The 15041-nt window shown below is 43.9% G+C and overlaps 1 protein-coding gene across 1 annotated transcript in view; it reads right to left on the reverse strand.

Annotated features, from left to right (window-relative positions):
* The window catches only part of LOC126184200 (angiotensin-converting enzyme-like), a 143001-nt gene that overhangs the window by 35078 nt on the left and 92882 nt on the right, over positions 1-15041 (reverse strand). The window contains exons 4-5 of the mRNA XM_049926568.1: positions 11854-12115; positions 9637-9745 (exon numbers count right to left, since the gene is read on the reverse strand). Of these exons, the coding sequence (XP_049782525.1) occupies positions 9637-9745; positions 11854-12115 (371 nt within the window). The remainder of the gene's footprint in view (positions 1-9636; positions 9746-11853; positions 12116-15041) is intronic.

The raw sequence follows: 15041 nt of genomic DNA on the forward strand, positions 1-15041 counted from the left end.
ATATCTACCATTTTGTCATCTGTGCGACAATCTAGAGAAGGAACTACAGTGCAGTCTTCCTCGATGAAACAGCTTTGGAAAAAGACATTTAGTATTTCGGCCTTTAGTCTGTCATCCTCTGTTTCAGTACCATTTTGGTCACAGAGTGTCTGGACATTTTGTTTTGATCCACCTACCGCTTTGGCATAAGACCAAAATTTCTTAGGATTTTCTGCCAAGTCAGTACAAGGCCTCTCGCATAGCCCTCCTCACTCTACATTTCGCTTCGCGCAATTTTTGTTTGTCTGCAAGGCTTTGGCTATGTTTACGTTTGCTGTGAAGTTCCCTTTGCTTCCGCAGCAGTTTTCTAACTCGGTTGTTCTACCACTGTGGCTCTTTTCCATCTCTTACGATCTTGCTTGGCACATACTCATCTAACGCATATTGTACGATGGTTTTGAACTTTGTCCACTGATCCTCAACACTATCTGCACTTGAGGCAAAACTTTTGTGTTGAGCCATCAGGTACTCTGAAATCTGCTTTTTGACACTTTTGCTAAACAGAAAAATCTTCCTACCTTTTTTTAATATTTCTATTTACGGCTGAAATCATCGATGCAGTAACCGCTTTATGATCGCTGATTCCCTGTTCTGCGTTAACTGTTTCAAATAGTTCGGGTCTGTTTGTCACCAGAAGGTCTAATATGTTATCGCCACGAGTCGTTTCTCTGTTTAACTGCTCAAGGTAGTTTTCAGATAAAGCACTTAAAAAAATTTCACTGGTTTCTTTGTCCCTGCCACCCGTTATGAACGTTTGAGTCTCCCAGTCTATATCCGGCAAATTAAAATCTCCACCTAGAACTATAACATGGTTGGGAAATCTACTCGAAATATTTTCCAAATTATCCTTCAGGTGCTCAGGCACAACAGCTGCTGAGCCAGGGGGCCTTTTCAGATGAGTCCCGACTTCAGTTGGTAAGAGCCGATGATAGGGCCTGAGTGTGGCGCAGACCCCACGGAGACGTGGACCCAAGTTGTCAACAAGGCAACGTGTAAGCTGGTGGTAACTCTTTAATGGAGTGAGCTGTGTTTACATGGAATGGACTGGGTCCACTGGTCCAACTGAACCGATCATACATTGGAAATAATTATGTTCGGCTACTTGGAGACCATCTGCAGACTTCATGTTCCCAAACAACGATGAAATTAAATGATGACAATGCGCCATGTCAGTTGGAGACAAATATTCACGATTTGTTTGAAAAACATTCTGGACACTTCGATCGAACTATTTCACCACCAAGATCGCCCGCCATGAATCCCATCGAACATTTATCGGACGTAATCGCGAAGTCAGTTCGTCCACAAGCTCCTGCACTGGCAACACTTTCGCAATTATGGACGGCTATGGAGGGAGCATAGCTCAATATATCTTCACAGGTCTTCCAGCGACTTGTTGAGTCCGTGCCACGTAGAGTTGCTGCACTACGCCGGGCAAAAGGAAACCGCACACGATATTAGGAGGTATACAATGACTTTTTTCACCTCAGTATGTTTTGCTGCCAGCGTATGGGCACTTAGACTCTGCACCGAGCACAGCACCATAGTGGTAAGTCGCCGACAGAGGAGTGTTCTCCTGGGGCAATCGCGGGTTTTCGTCACCACTTCTCTCGGGTCTCAGCTCATGATTCCCGGAGTATATCAGACCGACATTGCTATTAAGTATCGTATCTCGAAATATTTGGCGAAAAGTGGATGAGTAGAGACAGTGAGAGATACACTCCTGGAAATTGATATAAGAACACCGTGAATTCATTGTCCCAGGAAGGGGAAACTTTATTGACACATTCCTGGGGTCAGATACATCACATGATCACACTGACAGAACCACAGGCACATAGACACAGGCAACAGAGCATGCACAATGTCGGCACTAGTACAGTGTATATCCACCTTTCGCAGCAATGCAGGCTGCTATTCTCCCATGGAGACGATCGTAGAGATGCTGGATGTAGTCCTGTGGAACGGCTTGCCATGCCATTTTCACCTGGCGCCTCAGTTGGACCAGCGTTCGTGCTGGACGTGCAGACCGCGTGAGACGACGCTTCATCCAGTCCCAAACATGCTCAATGGGGGACAGATCCGGAGATCTTGCTGGCCAGTGTAGTTGACTTACACCTTCTAGAGCACGTTGGGTGGCACGGGATACATGCGGACGTGCATTGTCCTGTTGGAACAGCAAGTTCCCTTGCCGGTCTAGGAATGGTAGAACGATGGGTTCGATGACGGTTTGGATGTACCGTGCACTATTCAGTGTCCCCTCGACGATCACCAGTGGTGTACGGCCAGTGTAGGAGATCGCTCCCCACACCATGATGCCGGGTGTTGGCCCTGTGTGCCTCGGTCGTATGCAGTCCTGATTGTGGCGCTCACCTGCACGGCGCCAAACACGCATACGACCATCATTGGCACCAAGGCAGAAGCGACTCTCATCGCTGAAGTCGACACGTCTCCATTCGTCCCTCCATTCACGCCTGTCGCGACACCACTGGAGGCGGGCTGCACGATGTTGGGGCGTGAGCGGAAGACGGCCTAACGGTGTGCGGGACCGTAGCCCAGCTTCATGGAGACGGTTGCGAATGGTCCTCGCCGATACCCCAAGAGCAACAGTGTCCCTAATTTGCTGGGAAGTGGCGGTGCGGTCCCCTACGGCACTGCGTAGGATCCTACGGTCTTGGCGTGCATCCGTGCGTCGCTGTGGTCCGGTCCCAGGTCGACGGGCACGTGCACCTTCCGCCGACCACTGGCGACAACATCGATGTACTGTGGAGACCTCACGCCCCACGTGTTGAGCAATTCGGCCTCCCGCATGCCCACTATACGCCCTCGCTCAAAGTCCGTCAACTGCACACACGGTTCACGTCCACGCTGTCGCGGCATGCTACCAGTGTTAAAGACTGCGATGGAGCTCCGTATGCCACGGCCAACTGGCTGACACTGACGGCGGCGGTGCACAAATGCTGCGCAGCTAGCGCCATTCGACGGCCAACACCGCGGTTCCTGGTGTGTCCGCTGTGCCGTGCGTGTGATCATTGCTTGTACGCCCTCTCGCAGTGTCCGGAGCAAGTATGGTGGGTCTGACACACCGGTGTCAATGTGTTCTTTTTTCCATTTCCAGGAGTGTATATTATTGGAGGAAATACTCACCTGGAAAGAGCACAAAAACTGAGGAGTGAATTCATGGCAACGGGACTGGGGCAGCTGCGGAACGGACCTAAGCGTTTATACTCTGAGGTAGGAAAAATCACAACAGGCAGGAGCTGTGCGACATAAAAGAAAGGTGTGTTTCTACATCTGTAAGATGAAGTTTGTTTAAATTTCGCGCCAGTCGCATAAGAATGGCGCTAGTAGCGTTATTATGAAGATGAAAATCAGGTTACTCGCTGTAACGGTCGTGACGTTGGTTACTTTGGAGATTGATGTGGTTATCTGATGCCTTTAAGGCGATAACGACTTCATTATCAACAATTCACACGAGGTCACGTAATAGGTGGAGGATGGACGTTCATTCTGCGACACTGCAGAAACACTTGGCAGAAATGTAGCTACTGTACATGATTGCTGGCAGCGGTGGTCATGAGATTGAGCGGTCGCAAGGAGACTGGGCTGCTGCAGATGCCACGTAGCATTACCAAGAGGGAAGACCATAATGTGCGGCGCATTGCTATGGGTGCATCGTACTGTCTCTGAAGCAGTAATCTGAGCAACAGTGGCACCACAGTGATACAACGAACTGATACAAATGGGTTACGTCAAGGAAAACTCCGAGCCAGACACCCTGTAGTGTGCATTTCACTGGCCCCAAACCACCACCATTTGCGACTTCAGTGGTGTCAGGCGAGGGGCCATTGGAGGGCATGGTGGAGGTCTGTTATTTTTTTTTGATGAACTCTGGTTCTGTTTCGGTGCCAGTGATGGCAGTGTGATGTCCAGCTGAGGGCTCCAATAAACCTGTTTACGTGCTGGTCATACTGCACCTGCACCTGGGTTTATGGTGTCGGATGCGATTTCGCATGACAGTAGGAGCACTGTTATGTTTATCCCACGAATCCTGACTGTAAATTTGTATGTCTATCTTATTTTTCGACCTGTTGTGCTGCCATTCATGAACTGCATTACATATGCTGTTTTTCAACACGATAACGCCCACCCACATACTGCTGTTTTAGCCCAAGATGTTCTGAAGAGTGTTGACATATTACCTTAGCCTGCGCGATCACCAGGTCTGTCTTCAGTCTAGCGCATATGGGCTGTCATCGAACGACAACTCCTGCGTCATGCACAAACAGCATTAACCGTCCCTATACTGATCGAACAGGTGCTCGTACCTCCCACAAACTAGCATCCGGACTTGTACAACACGATGCATGCACGTTATCATACCTGCGTTCAACATTCTGACGGTTAAGCCGGCTACTAATGTACAGCATTTCATATTTGCAATGGCTTATCTCGCTCTTACATTAACCTGTGATCTAGCAATTTTAATCACTAAAATATGTTACATAGGGAAATGTATTCGCTAAACTTCACTACTCTACGTTAATTACTTTTTGATGTTGCGATTTTTTCCGTCACTGTATATTTTTCCCCAACAGAAGGGAAAAGAGGAGGATAAAACATTTAAATGACAGCTGGAACATTTGCTGCGTGTAAAGTTCCGTCAGGAGGGTGATTGTGACTATGGGAGAGAGAGAGAGAGAGAGAGAGAGACAGACCCCAGAACACGTACTTCTACACAGCGACCGTTGGTCGCAGGAAAGCTGACTAGCGTGCTCGCACGGGACCTAAAGCAATTACTTACAGACCAGATGTTGCAGACCGACCTCAGCGACAGTGAAGGTAGAACATTTACAGTGTTACATAAGGATTACATAAGAATAAACAGTAAGAAATAGTATATCTTGATGAAGAAAGTATTGTAGAACACTCAGTATAATATCGTTTTTTTAACTGAACTACACTTCTCGAACAATCACTATATACACACAAAGAAAACAAATAACATGTAGACGACTATTTATTAAGAGCGTCGGTAAGGTCCGTCGGTGCTGGTCCTAGCTCGGCGAGGACCTGGCTGTACTGCTGCTGCGCTGGCCTTATAAAGCCGGCGTAGGTCGGCGGAGTACTTCAACTTTCCCTGTGTTTGTGAGGCGACCTCTGCATAAAAAGGTTCGCATTAGTCTCTAGCAAATTCTGTTTATTTTGAAGAACTGGTTTCCTCTTGGTTGCGCCTGCAAGTGCTTGTGTATGTTATATGGTACAGAGGGTTGTCTTGAGTGTAGTCTGCCTGGCAGGGGCCGTCTGTGGCTGACCTAACACTTGCTCTTTAATCTTAGAAGGCCCGTGACTAGAGAGTTTACGTTAACTGCACACAGTCAACTTACTCCATTCCACGTGTGGCGGCTTCGCTATACACAGACCGATATTTGTAACGAGTGGCCCTCGGTCACATAATGTAATTTACCATGTTCTATGTTGAATCTATTAACTTTTCTTGTTGTAAAGTGGTATAACGCATTGTATTTCCGTAGTTCTGAAAACACTCGCGGTGATTAAGTGAAACACGTGAAATAAAGAAAAAGATACCTGCACCTTTTGACGGCTCTACAATTTTAACAAGCTACCATGTAGAGTAGGTGGAACGGAGAAATTAATCTAGATGCAGAACTACCCCATCTGAAGACGAGAAGCTTAAAGTATTGTTTTAGCCCTTACCATTCGATTACAGTAAGTAGCAGATCGCGCGGTAAATGTCGCGGAGCGAGAGACTCCCAATTTTTCTGAGGTATTCCCTCCTGGACACCGTCGGTGGTAGCATTCTACAAATCTAAACTCTTATATCTTACTTTTATCTAATCTTCTACTTTCATAAATTGTAAATTTTAACAAACTCCTATTCCTAGTTAGTTTTAAGTTTCCAAGTATACAAAGCTGCAACTTTTTTAAAACACTAATGAAACAAATAAACTTAATTTCAGTCATACAGTATATACGATTTAATACTGAGAAAACACGAGCCTCTATTAATCAATAGGTGGCAGGTCAAATATAAATTGCAACAAATAAACTTGCCATGAGGAGCTCTAATCTCTTTCCTAGCGTTTATCCCGTAGTACGCGGGCGCTATTTTTATGATTTAGCGAACGTGATTTTTATTTCAACTTAGTAGCCATGTTTCCTTCCTGTCCTCCAGCCATCAGTTAACCCAAGAAGGGAAGCCAAGTGCACCATCTGTTTATGAAGCGTGTAAACATTGTTCTGTGTGTTACCTTACTTCTAACTGTGTCTGTGCCTTAAACTATCAGCTATAGTATTATTCATTCTCTTTAAACAGCACAATGGTAGCTGTAGATGATGTAGAAGCGGTAGCATTCAATCATGTGATTCCACTGCTGACGTAATTCACGGCAGTAAAATGTTGTGTTCGTGTCAATCAGATCTGTCGAATCAGCGCAGTAAAATGGGTCGACCTGAAGACGTTACAGGATAGCACAAAGCAGCTATCGGGTATGGCCGTGCTCATAACCGCGCCATAGGTATTACGACCAATTGTTGGTGTCTTAGCCGCGCGGTTTGTGTCTCCATGTCACGGAATGCGCGGCCCCTCCCGCCGGAGGTTCGAGTCCTCCCTCGGGCATGGGTGTGATTGTATGTGTGTGTGTGTGTGTGTGTGTGTGTGTGTGTGTGTGTGTTGTTCGTAGCATAACTTAGTTTAAGTAGTGTACAAGTCTGGGATCCGATGACCTCAGCCGTTTCATCCCTTAGGAATTCACACACATTTCAACATTTGTTGGTGTATCAGTGCGGTCTGTTCAACATATCCACTAGACGTGACATCTCCATTATGTCCCACAAATGTTTGATGGGATTCACGTCGGGCGATCTGGGCGGCCAAACCATTCGCTCGAACTGTCCAGAATGTTTTTCAAACCGATCGCGAACAATTGTCGCCAAGTGACATGGTCCATTGTCACCCATAACAATTCCATCTAAATGGTCTCCAAGTAGCAAAAATTACCATTGCTAGTAAATGATCGGTTCAGTTGGACCAGAGGATTCAGTCCATTCCATGAGAACACTGCCCACACCATTATGGAGCCACCACCAGCTTGCACGTTGCCTTGTTGACAACTTGGGTCCTCGGCCTCGTGGGGTCTGTGCCACGCTCGAACCCTACCATCAGCTCTTACAACTGAAATCAGCACTCACCTTACCAGGCCACAGTTTTCCAGTCGTTTAGGTTCCAACCGAAGTGGTCATGAGCACAGCAGAGGCTTTGCAGGCGATGTCGTGCTGTTATCAAAGTCACTCGCATCTGTCGTCTGCTGCTATAGACGATTAACGCCAAATTTGGCCGCACTGTCCTAATGGACGCATTCATCGTACCTCCTCACTGATTTCTGCAGTTATTTCACCTAGTATAGCTTGTCTATTAGCTAATGACAACTCCACGCAAACGCCTCTGCTCTTGGTCGTTAAGAGATGGGGGTCGACCACAGCGTTGTCCGCGATTTTCAAAGCTGTACGAATAGGATTCCGGTTTGATGAATGCTGATGCACCTTGTTACACATCAACTATCGGAACTCAAATCTCCCATATACATTCGGGGAGTACTTGGAACGGAAGGTAAAACGGAGCAGTCAACAAACCCGCAATTTTGCAGGTCAACGGAATGTAATCATCAATGAGTGTTATCCAGAATGAGACATCCCCCAGGCTGTGGCTAAGCCATGTCTCCGCTATATCCTTTCTTTCAGGAGTGCTAGTTCTGCAAGGTTCGCAGGAGAGCTCCTGTAAAGTTTGGAAGGTAGGAGACGAGATACTGGCAGAAGTAAAGCTGTGAGTACCGGACGTGAGTAGTGCTTCGGTAGCTCAGATGGTAGAGCACTTGCCCGCGAAAGGCACAGGTCCCGAGTTCGAGTCTCGGTCGGGCACACAGTTTTAATCTGCCAGGAAGTTTTAATGACTGTTATACTGGAGAAATCTGTTAACTCTCTTCCTCACCGGGCTGAGGTCATTATCGATTCAGGAGGCGCAGTTACACGGCGAAAGTGTGAAGCTTCCTAACGTGATATACTTATTTTATGAGGGCGATATTGGGGACCAGCCCAGCATATCAGTAAACGAATGTGGGAAACCACCTAAAAACTATACTCAGGCTGATAGACGAACCACAACAATGGCCGTCAGCCCATCACGTGGATTTATCTGGGTCTATTCCATCTTCCTGCATCGCGAGCTACCGCGGAGCACATTAATCTGTACGAGCAGGTCATCGACAAGATTCCTTGAGAGAACCAAATAATGAAACATACACATTATGTCTTTTCGATATCTACGATAAATCAGTCGACGTCAGATTATACTGAAAGACGTGTAACATTTTTTTACGCAAATCAATATTTCCGAAGCTATTGCTACTTTTCTATAGCTTGCAAGTGACAAGCTGTAAGACCATAAAAATAACTGATTCGAGCGCAAAATGATCATTAAATATTTCATGGAGCTGCTTGGCCTGAACGAATCACGATGGTCGTAAAATGCACGGAACGGCGAAAGTCTACAAGACACGTTACCACTCATCACAGCGTTATGGACACTGAACTCCTTCATGTATTGAATACGAGTTAGCATCCCTAAGTTCCTTAGAATGTAGTGATTCTTTACTTAACTAAAGCTTTCAATACATAATAAAAGACAGCGTGTATTAAGCAAACAAACAAAAAAAATCAATATTAACAAACAGCATGCAAAAAGCGAAAAGGAGATCATTTTTGTAGTAAGCTCTAGTTCTTAACATTAATACGGAAATGATATTTTTGGGCGATAGACGAGAAAGTGACTGCACGGTAATCGGTTATAGATAGTGAAAGAGCATTACACTGAACTGTTAAAAGTGGTAGCTTCACATTTCATTATTTACCTTCTCAAATTAAGGAAACAACTGGAAAACTAATTCTGCGTTATGCGACGAGTATTTGAGCCTTACCCCTCATGTGAATGAACCCAGTCTCTCAACCAAGTGCCGTAAAACTGTCTACAGTATTGCTGTAATGGTATGCTTAGTGCAGCTGTGTAATACATGTTCCATTTCAGACCCGCTGTTCATTCCTGCACATAAGTTCATAAGAAATATTTTGTCCTCTCAGTTTGAGGAATGAGCTCCTAAGTTTTGTCCCTATAGTTTCAATATACCATGTGATGTTTCATTTTTAGGCGACTTCCAAACACAGGTTGACTATAGTAACATTCTATATGGCAGGTGTGGCCATCCTTATAGCTTAACTGGGCCCCAATGGAAAAGACAAATGTTTTTGGGCCGCACGTAGTATACTTAACGCTAACAACAACCTCTGAGGCAAAAAAAAAAAGAATGGGGACGGTCGGAGTTTTATAGTTAACACTTATTAATTTACAATTCATTATTCTAAAAAGCAAGATGGAATTAATTTCACATTTTATGCATGAGATTTCACTATTATGCTCTCTTCTTCGGCCGCTTTGTTTCTTGCTTTGGGCCACATGCGTTTCACGGGTCGCGGACTGGATACCTCTGCCTTAGGTCAAAGGTAGTTACATGTAGCATATCTTACCCGGAAAATAGTGGGCTGATTTTCATATGCCATGTAGTACTCAATGTGTCCCATCTCATGGTGGATGACTTCATAATCTTCTCTTGAGACTTCTGCGCAGTAAAGCATTCTGCAGAAAAGTAAAGTAAATCTGAAATTACTTTCCATTGTTTAAGAATCAAACTCGTCAAATTCTGAAAAATAAACGAAATTTCACTCCTATTGGAAATCTAAGTGATTCTTCAAATGCTTGTCTCGAAAGCAGATTATTTTCCGGCACAGTAACACAAATTGAAACAAGAAATTAGATGTTTCGGCCATGCCACGCCATCTTGAGCAGTGGTGCAGGAAAATTAACTACTTTCAAAACTAGCCTTGAAGTAGGCAAATTCATGAGTACAAAAGCTCTAAAAGCTCCTAGGAGTAAATATAAAACAAACTGAAATTTACAACATGATGAAACATTGTTGTGTCCAATTAAAGGTATATTTATTTTTCAATATAAATGTAGTGTTAGTGTCATATTAGTCTCTTGAAGGAATATGGAAGGGAACACCCGTGTGCGCTTAACGTGAAAGGATGGAATTCTAGCAAGAAACCTCAGCACCAGCCTTTCTACTAACAAAGGAAGTGCGTTACCTTGAACGCTCAAAACAGCACAAAAATATCCTTAGAATATAAATCGCTCATCCCTAAAACAGTGGAACGAGCCATTTGTGTGCAAAACTGCACGACTTACGTCGAGAGACGTGTGGATAATCACCTACTGAAGGTCTAAAAGAGGAACGTTGCTAACATAAGAAACAAAATATCAATATAGTAAGACCAAAAACACATACATTTCAATATCATGACTTATTGCTTTATTTCCCTCTGCTTAAAATGATAACGCTATCTGAACAGTAAACTTTTTCTATCGACCTGATAGAGTCGCACAGTTATTCAGTATTGAATGCGCTGATATGAGATATCGATAAAGTGGTCAAAGAAAAGTTGAACAGAACAATATGCACGTCTGACTAAAGCCACTTTTTCACATTCAACCTGACTTTTGCATTCGAGCAATCCAGTGTCAAATGCCACACTAATTACAGTTTTAAGCAATGACATTGGTATGTCAGTGACATATTCTATCTTTCTCAAGCATATTGTAACATAGGCTAGCATTTCATCACAGAAATATGATTATATAGCGCAGAGTGAAGTTTGATGATGAAATGACGATCGTGCAATTTTCTTGCTGTTTTTCACATTCTTGTGTTACAAAATCAACGGCTCCTCTCAGCAGAGATTATATTGCCTAAAGAAGTAATCATCAAGAACTTGGCAATATTTTGTTGTCTTCTGCGTGTTTTTGGTCTTCTTATATCGATATTTTCCTTTCTTCTTGTTATCAAAGTTCCTCTCCTGGACCTCGAATAGCTCATCATTCAAATGTCTCTTGTGTTTTGCATGCGAGTGGCTCATACCATTGCCTATGGGACGAACGATTTATATTTTAAGCACACTTCCGCGTGGTTCTGAGCTTTCGAGGTCACGCACTTCTTCGTAAGACTAAGAGGGTTAGTGGGCTATTAAGTTCTGGGTTCCCCGTACAGGGCAACTAAGTGCAACTGCATTTGGCTTGGAATGAGTTAAACAGTTTCACTCCTTTTGGGGGCTGTGAAAGAGTAAGGTGGCGGTATAACTTTTGTACGTACGGCGTACAACAGCTTTCCCGCTAGAAGATCGCGGAGCTTAATAACATTTTGCTAGTAACGTTAAGCTGGTATCTGGAAAATCTGTAAACTTGTTTGGTGAGAGAATTTAATTACTGAACCAATGAACATTAACTTGATGCATAGTGGGTTATAAAAGCATTCGATTACTGGTATCTGTTGCAACTACCGAATTTAATGAAGAGTTTTTGCATATATCTACGTGTGAATTATGTAAAAACATTTCAATTGAAAATATAAACTCTCGTGTAGTCTTGCAATACATTTCCATCGACTCTAGCTGTTTTTAGTATTTTTCAGTAGTTAATATTTATGCTAATGTAGTTACGATATCACATTTCTAAAACTGGATCTACTTTTGCACTGATTACTAATCTCTACACTGTGTATCAAATGAGCCAAAGACTTCAAAATCCGACCGCTCTTTCTGAAAGATGAGTACGTTCAGGTGGATGGTGTAGTTTTCCCTTTGGCCTCTGTGTGAGCTTCTCGGTTACTTGTTGCGCGTGCAGTGGCTTACCTGTAGTCGTGATCCTGGAACATGTTGGCAGCGGTACCGTGGCAGTTCACGTTTCCGAGGGCGGTGCGCTCGAAGCGCGACCGCTTCCAGAAGGATTCCGGCATCTTGGGCAGCCCCATGGACACGTACATGTCCTCAGCGGAGCGCACCATCGACATCACGGTCATACCGTGCTGGCGCAACATACGGCCGATATCGAACCGGCTCGCCGACGGCATCACCACGTCGGTCAGTGCTGCCCAGTTCTGTGCCCACATGTTTCCTGCGAGCACACGGGTGACAATCGTTAGTAGTGAGGAGTTCTACCTCGACTGAGAAAGAATTTGAGGTGCCTGTAGTTAAAACGAGTTGTACACAGCTGAATCGTCAAAAGATAGCAAGAGCGCCCCGGTTTAATGCAGCAAGCGTAAAAATAGTACTTGTTCACGTCGCAACTGTTTTTATTTTCGCGTTGTGCTAAATTTATAATTTTCTTTCAGCTATCTTGTACTCGTATCTGTACTTATTACTGCGATAGTACTGCAGTTATTCCCAAGATGGAGAGGTATTTTGTTGTGGTTAGATCATTTTCTCGCTCTATGTCAGGATTGGTTATGAACTGTAGATTAAAACTGAAGAAACTGCAAAAAGGTGGGAATTTAAGGAGAAAATATAAAAACGCAGTAAATGAAACAGGCAAAAGGGAATACAAACGTCTCAAAAATGAGATCGACAGGAAGTGCAAAATGGCTAAGCAGGGATGGCTAGAGGACAAATGGAAGAATGTAGAGGCTTATCTCACCAGGGGTAAGATAGATACTGCCTACAGGAAAATTAAAGAGACCTTTGGAGAAAAGAGAACCACTTGTATGAATATAAAGAGCTCAGTTGGAAACCCAGTTCTAAGCAAAGAACGGAAAGCAGAAAGGTGGAAGGAGTAAGTAGAGGGTCTATACAAGGGCGATGTACTTGAGGGCAATATTATGGAAATGGAAGAGGATGTAGATGAAGATGAAATGGGAGATATGATACTGCGTAAAGAGTTTGATAAAGCACTGAAAGACCTAGGTCGAAACAAGGCCCCGGGAGTAGACAACATTCCATTAGAACTACTGACAACCTTGGGAGAGCCAGTGCCGACAAAACTCTACCATCCTGTGAACAAAATGTATGAGACAGGCGAAATACCCTCAGACTTCAAGCAGAATACAATAATTCCAATCCCAAAGAAAGCAGGCGTTGACAGATGTGAAAATTACCGAACTATCAGTTTAATAAGTGACGGCTGCAAAATAGTAACGCAAATTTTTTACAGACGAATGGAAAAACTGGTAGAAGCTGACCTCGGGGAAGATCAATTTGGATTCCATAGAAATATGGGATCACGTGAGGCAATGCTGACCCTACGACTTATTTTAGAAGCTAGATTAATAAAAGGCAAACCTACATTTCTAGCTTTTGTAGACTTAGAGAAAGCTTTTGACAATGTTGACTGCAATACTCTCTTTCAAATTCTGAAGGTGGCAGAGGTAAAATACAGGGAGCGAAAGGCTATTTACAATTTGTACAGAAACTAGATAGCAGTTATAAGAGTCGAGGGACATGAAAGGGAAGCAGTGGTTGGGAAGGGGGTGAGACAGGGTTGTAGCCTCTCCCCAATGTTATTCAATATGTATATTGAGCAAGCAGTAAAGGAAACAAAAGAAAAATTCGGAGTAGGTATTAAAATCCAAGGAGAAGCAATAAAAATTTTAAGGTTTGCCGATGACATTGTAATTCTGTCAGAGACAGCAAAGGACTTGGAAGAGCAGTTGAACGGAATGGACAGTGTTTTGAAAGGAGGATATAAGATGAACATCAACAAAAGCAAAACGAAGATAATGGAATGTAGTCGAGTTAAGTCGCGTGATGCTGAGGGAATTAGATTAGGAAATGAGACACTTAAAGTAGTAAAGGAGTTTTGCTATTTGGGGAGCAAAATAACTGATGATGGTCGATGTAGAGAGGATATAAAATGCAGACTGGCAACGGCAAGGAAAGCGTTTCTGAGGAAGCGAAATTTGTTAACATAGAGTATAGATTTAAGTGTCAGGAAGTCGTTTCTGAAATTATTTGTATGGAGTGTAGCCATGTATGGAAGTGAAACATGGACGATAAATAGTTTAGACAAGAAGAGAATAGAAGCTTTCGAAATGTGGTGCTACAGAAGAATGCTGAAGATTAGATGGGTAGATCACATAACTAATGAGGAGGTACTGAATAGGGTTGGGGGGAAACGGAGTTTGTGGCACAACTTGACAAGAAGAAGGGACCGGTTGGTAGGACATGTTCTGAGGCATCAAGGGATCACCAATTTAGTATTTGAGGGCAGCGTGGAGGGTAAAAATCGTAGAGGGAGATCAAGAGATGAATACACTAAGCAGATTCAGAAGGATGTAGGCTGCAGTACGTACTGGGAGATGAAGATGCTTGCACAGGATAGAGTGGCATGGAGAGCTGCATCAAACCAGTCTCAGGACTGAAGACCACAACAACAACAACATGTCTGGATGGGAGGTAGGCTAACCATTCCCTCGCGTTAGACCACACGGGGAAGTACGAACTACCTGTGTCCCAAATTTGTTCATTATTTACACCGATTCCAGTGTTAAACGTAACAGTACCCAGTGCGGATGATTGTGCAATTTTTGCTGCATGTATAATCTCTCATTTTACTTATCACTAACATTCTTGGCATTTAGTGAAAAATTATGAATAACGAGTACGGCCTAATAGAGCCGGAACTGTACCATGGGGAATGAGACAGCTGGAATTTATTTAATGAACGCTTAGTCTTAGCTCGGAGATATCACCTAAGGTAGGCTACATTCGGTTTTGTTTAGCAGTGTGGTACAGTGGGACATATACACTGCTTGACAAAGAACTGAAGCACACAGAAGAAGCGTCTGATGTCAGTGTAACTTCGTACACGAACACACCATCAGCGGGTATTAACCGATCACAGTTGCGATTCACTGTGACAGGTATAATAGCCACCGGCGTACCTTTGTGATGTTCTTGTTCGGTGTTGTTCATGTTTAGTGTTGTTACCAGCCCTTGCCGAGTATATAAGGGATCCGAACAGTGTGAGGTGCTGTGTGATCACTATGGAGGACATAGAGATGCCGCATACTCGTTCGAGGCTACGTTATCAGTACCTGACAGAGCTT

Source organism: Schistocerca cancellata, chromosome 4 (genome assembly GCF_023864275.1).
Source record: "Schistocerca cancellata isolate TAMUIC-IGC-003103 chromosome 4, iqSchCanc2.1, whole genome shotgun sequence".
Taxonomy (NCBI): domain Eukaryota; kingdom Metazoa; phylum Arthropoda; class Insecta; order Orthoptera; family Acrididae; genus Schistocerca; species Schistocerca cancellata.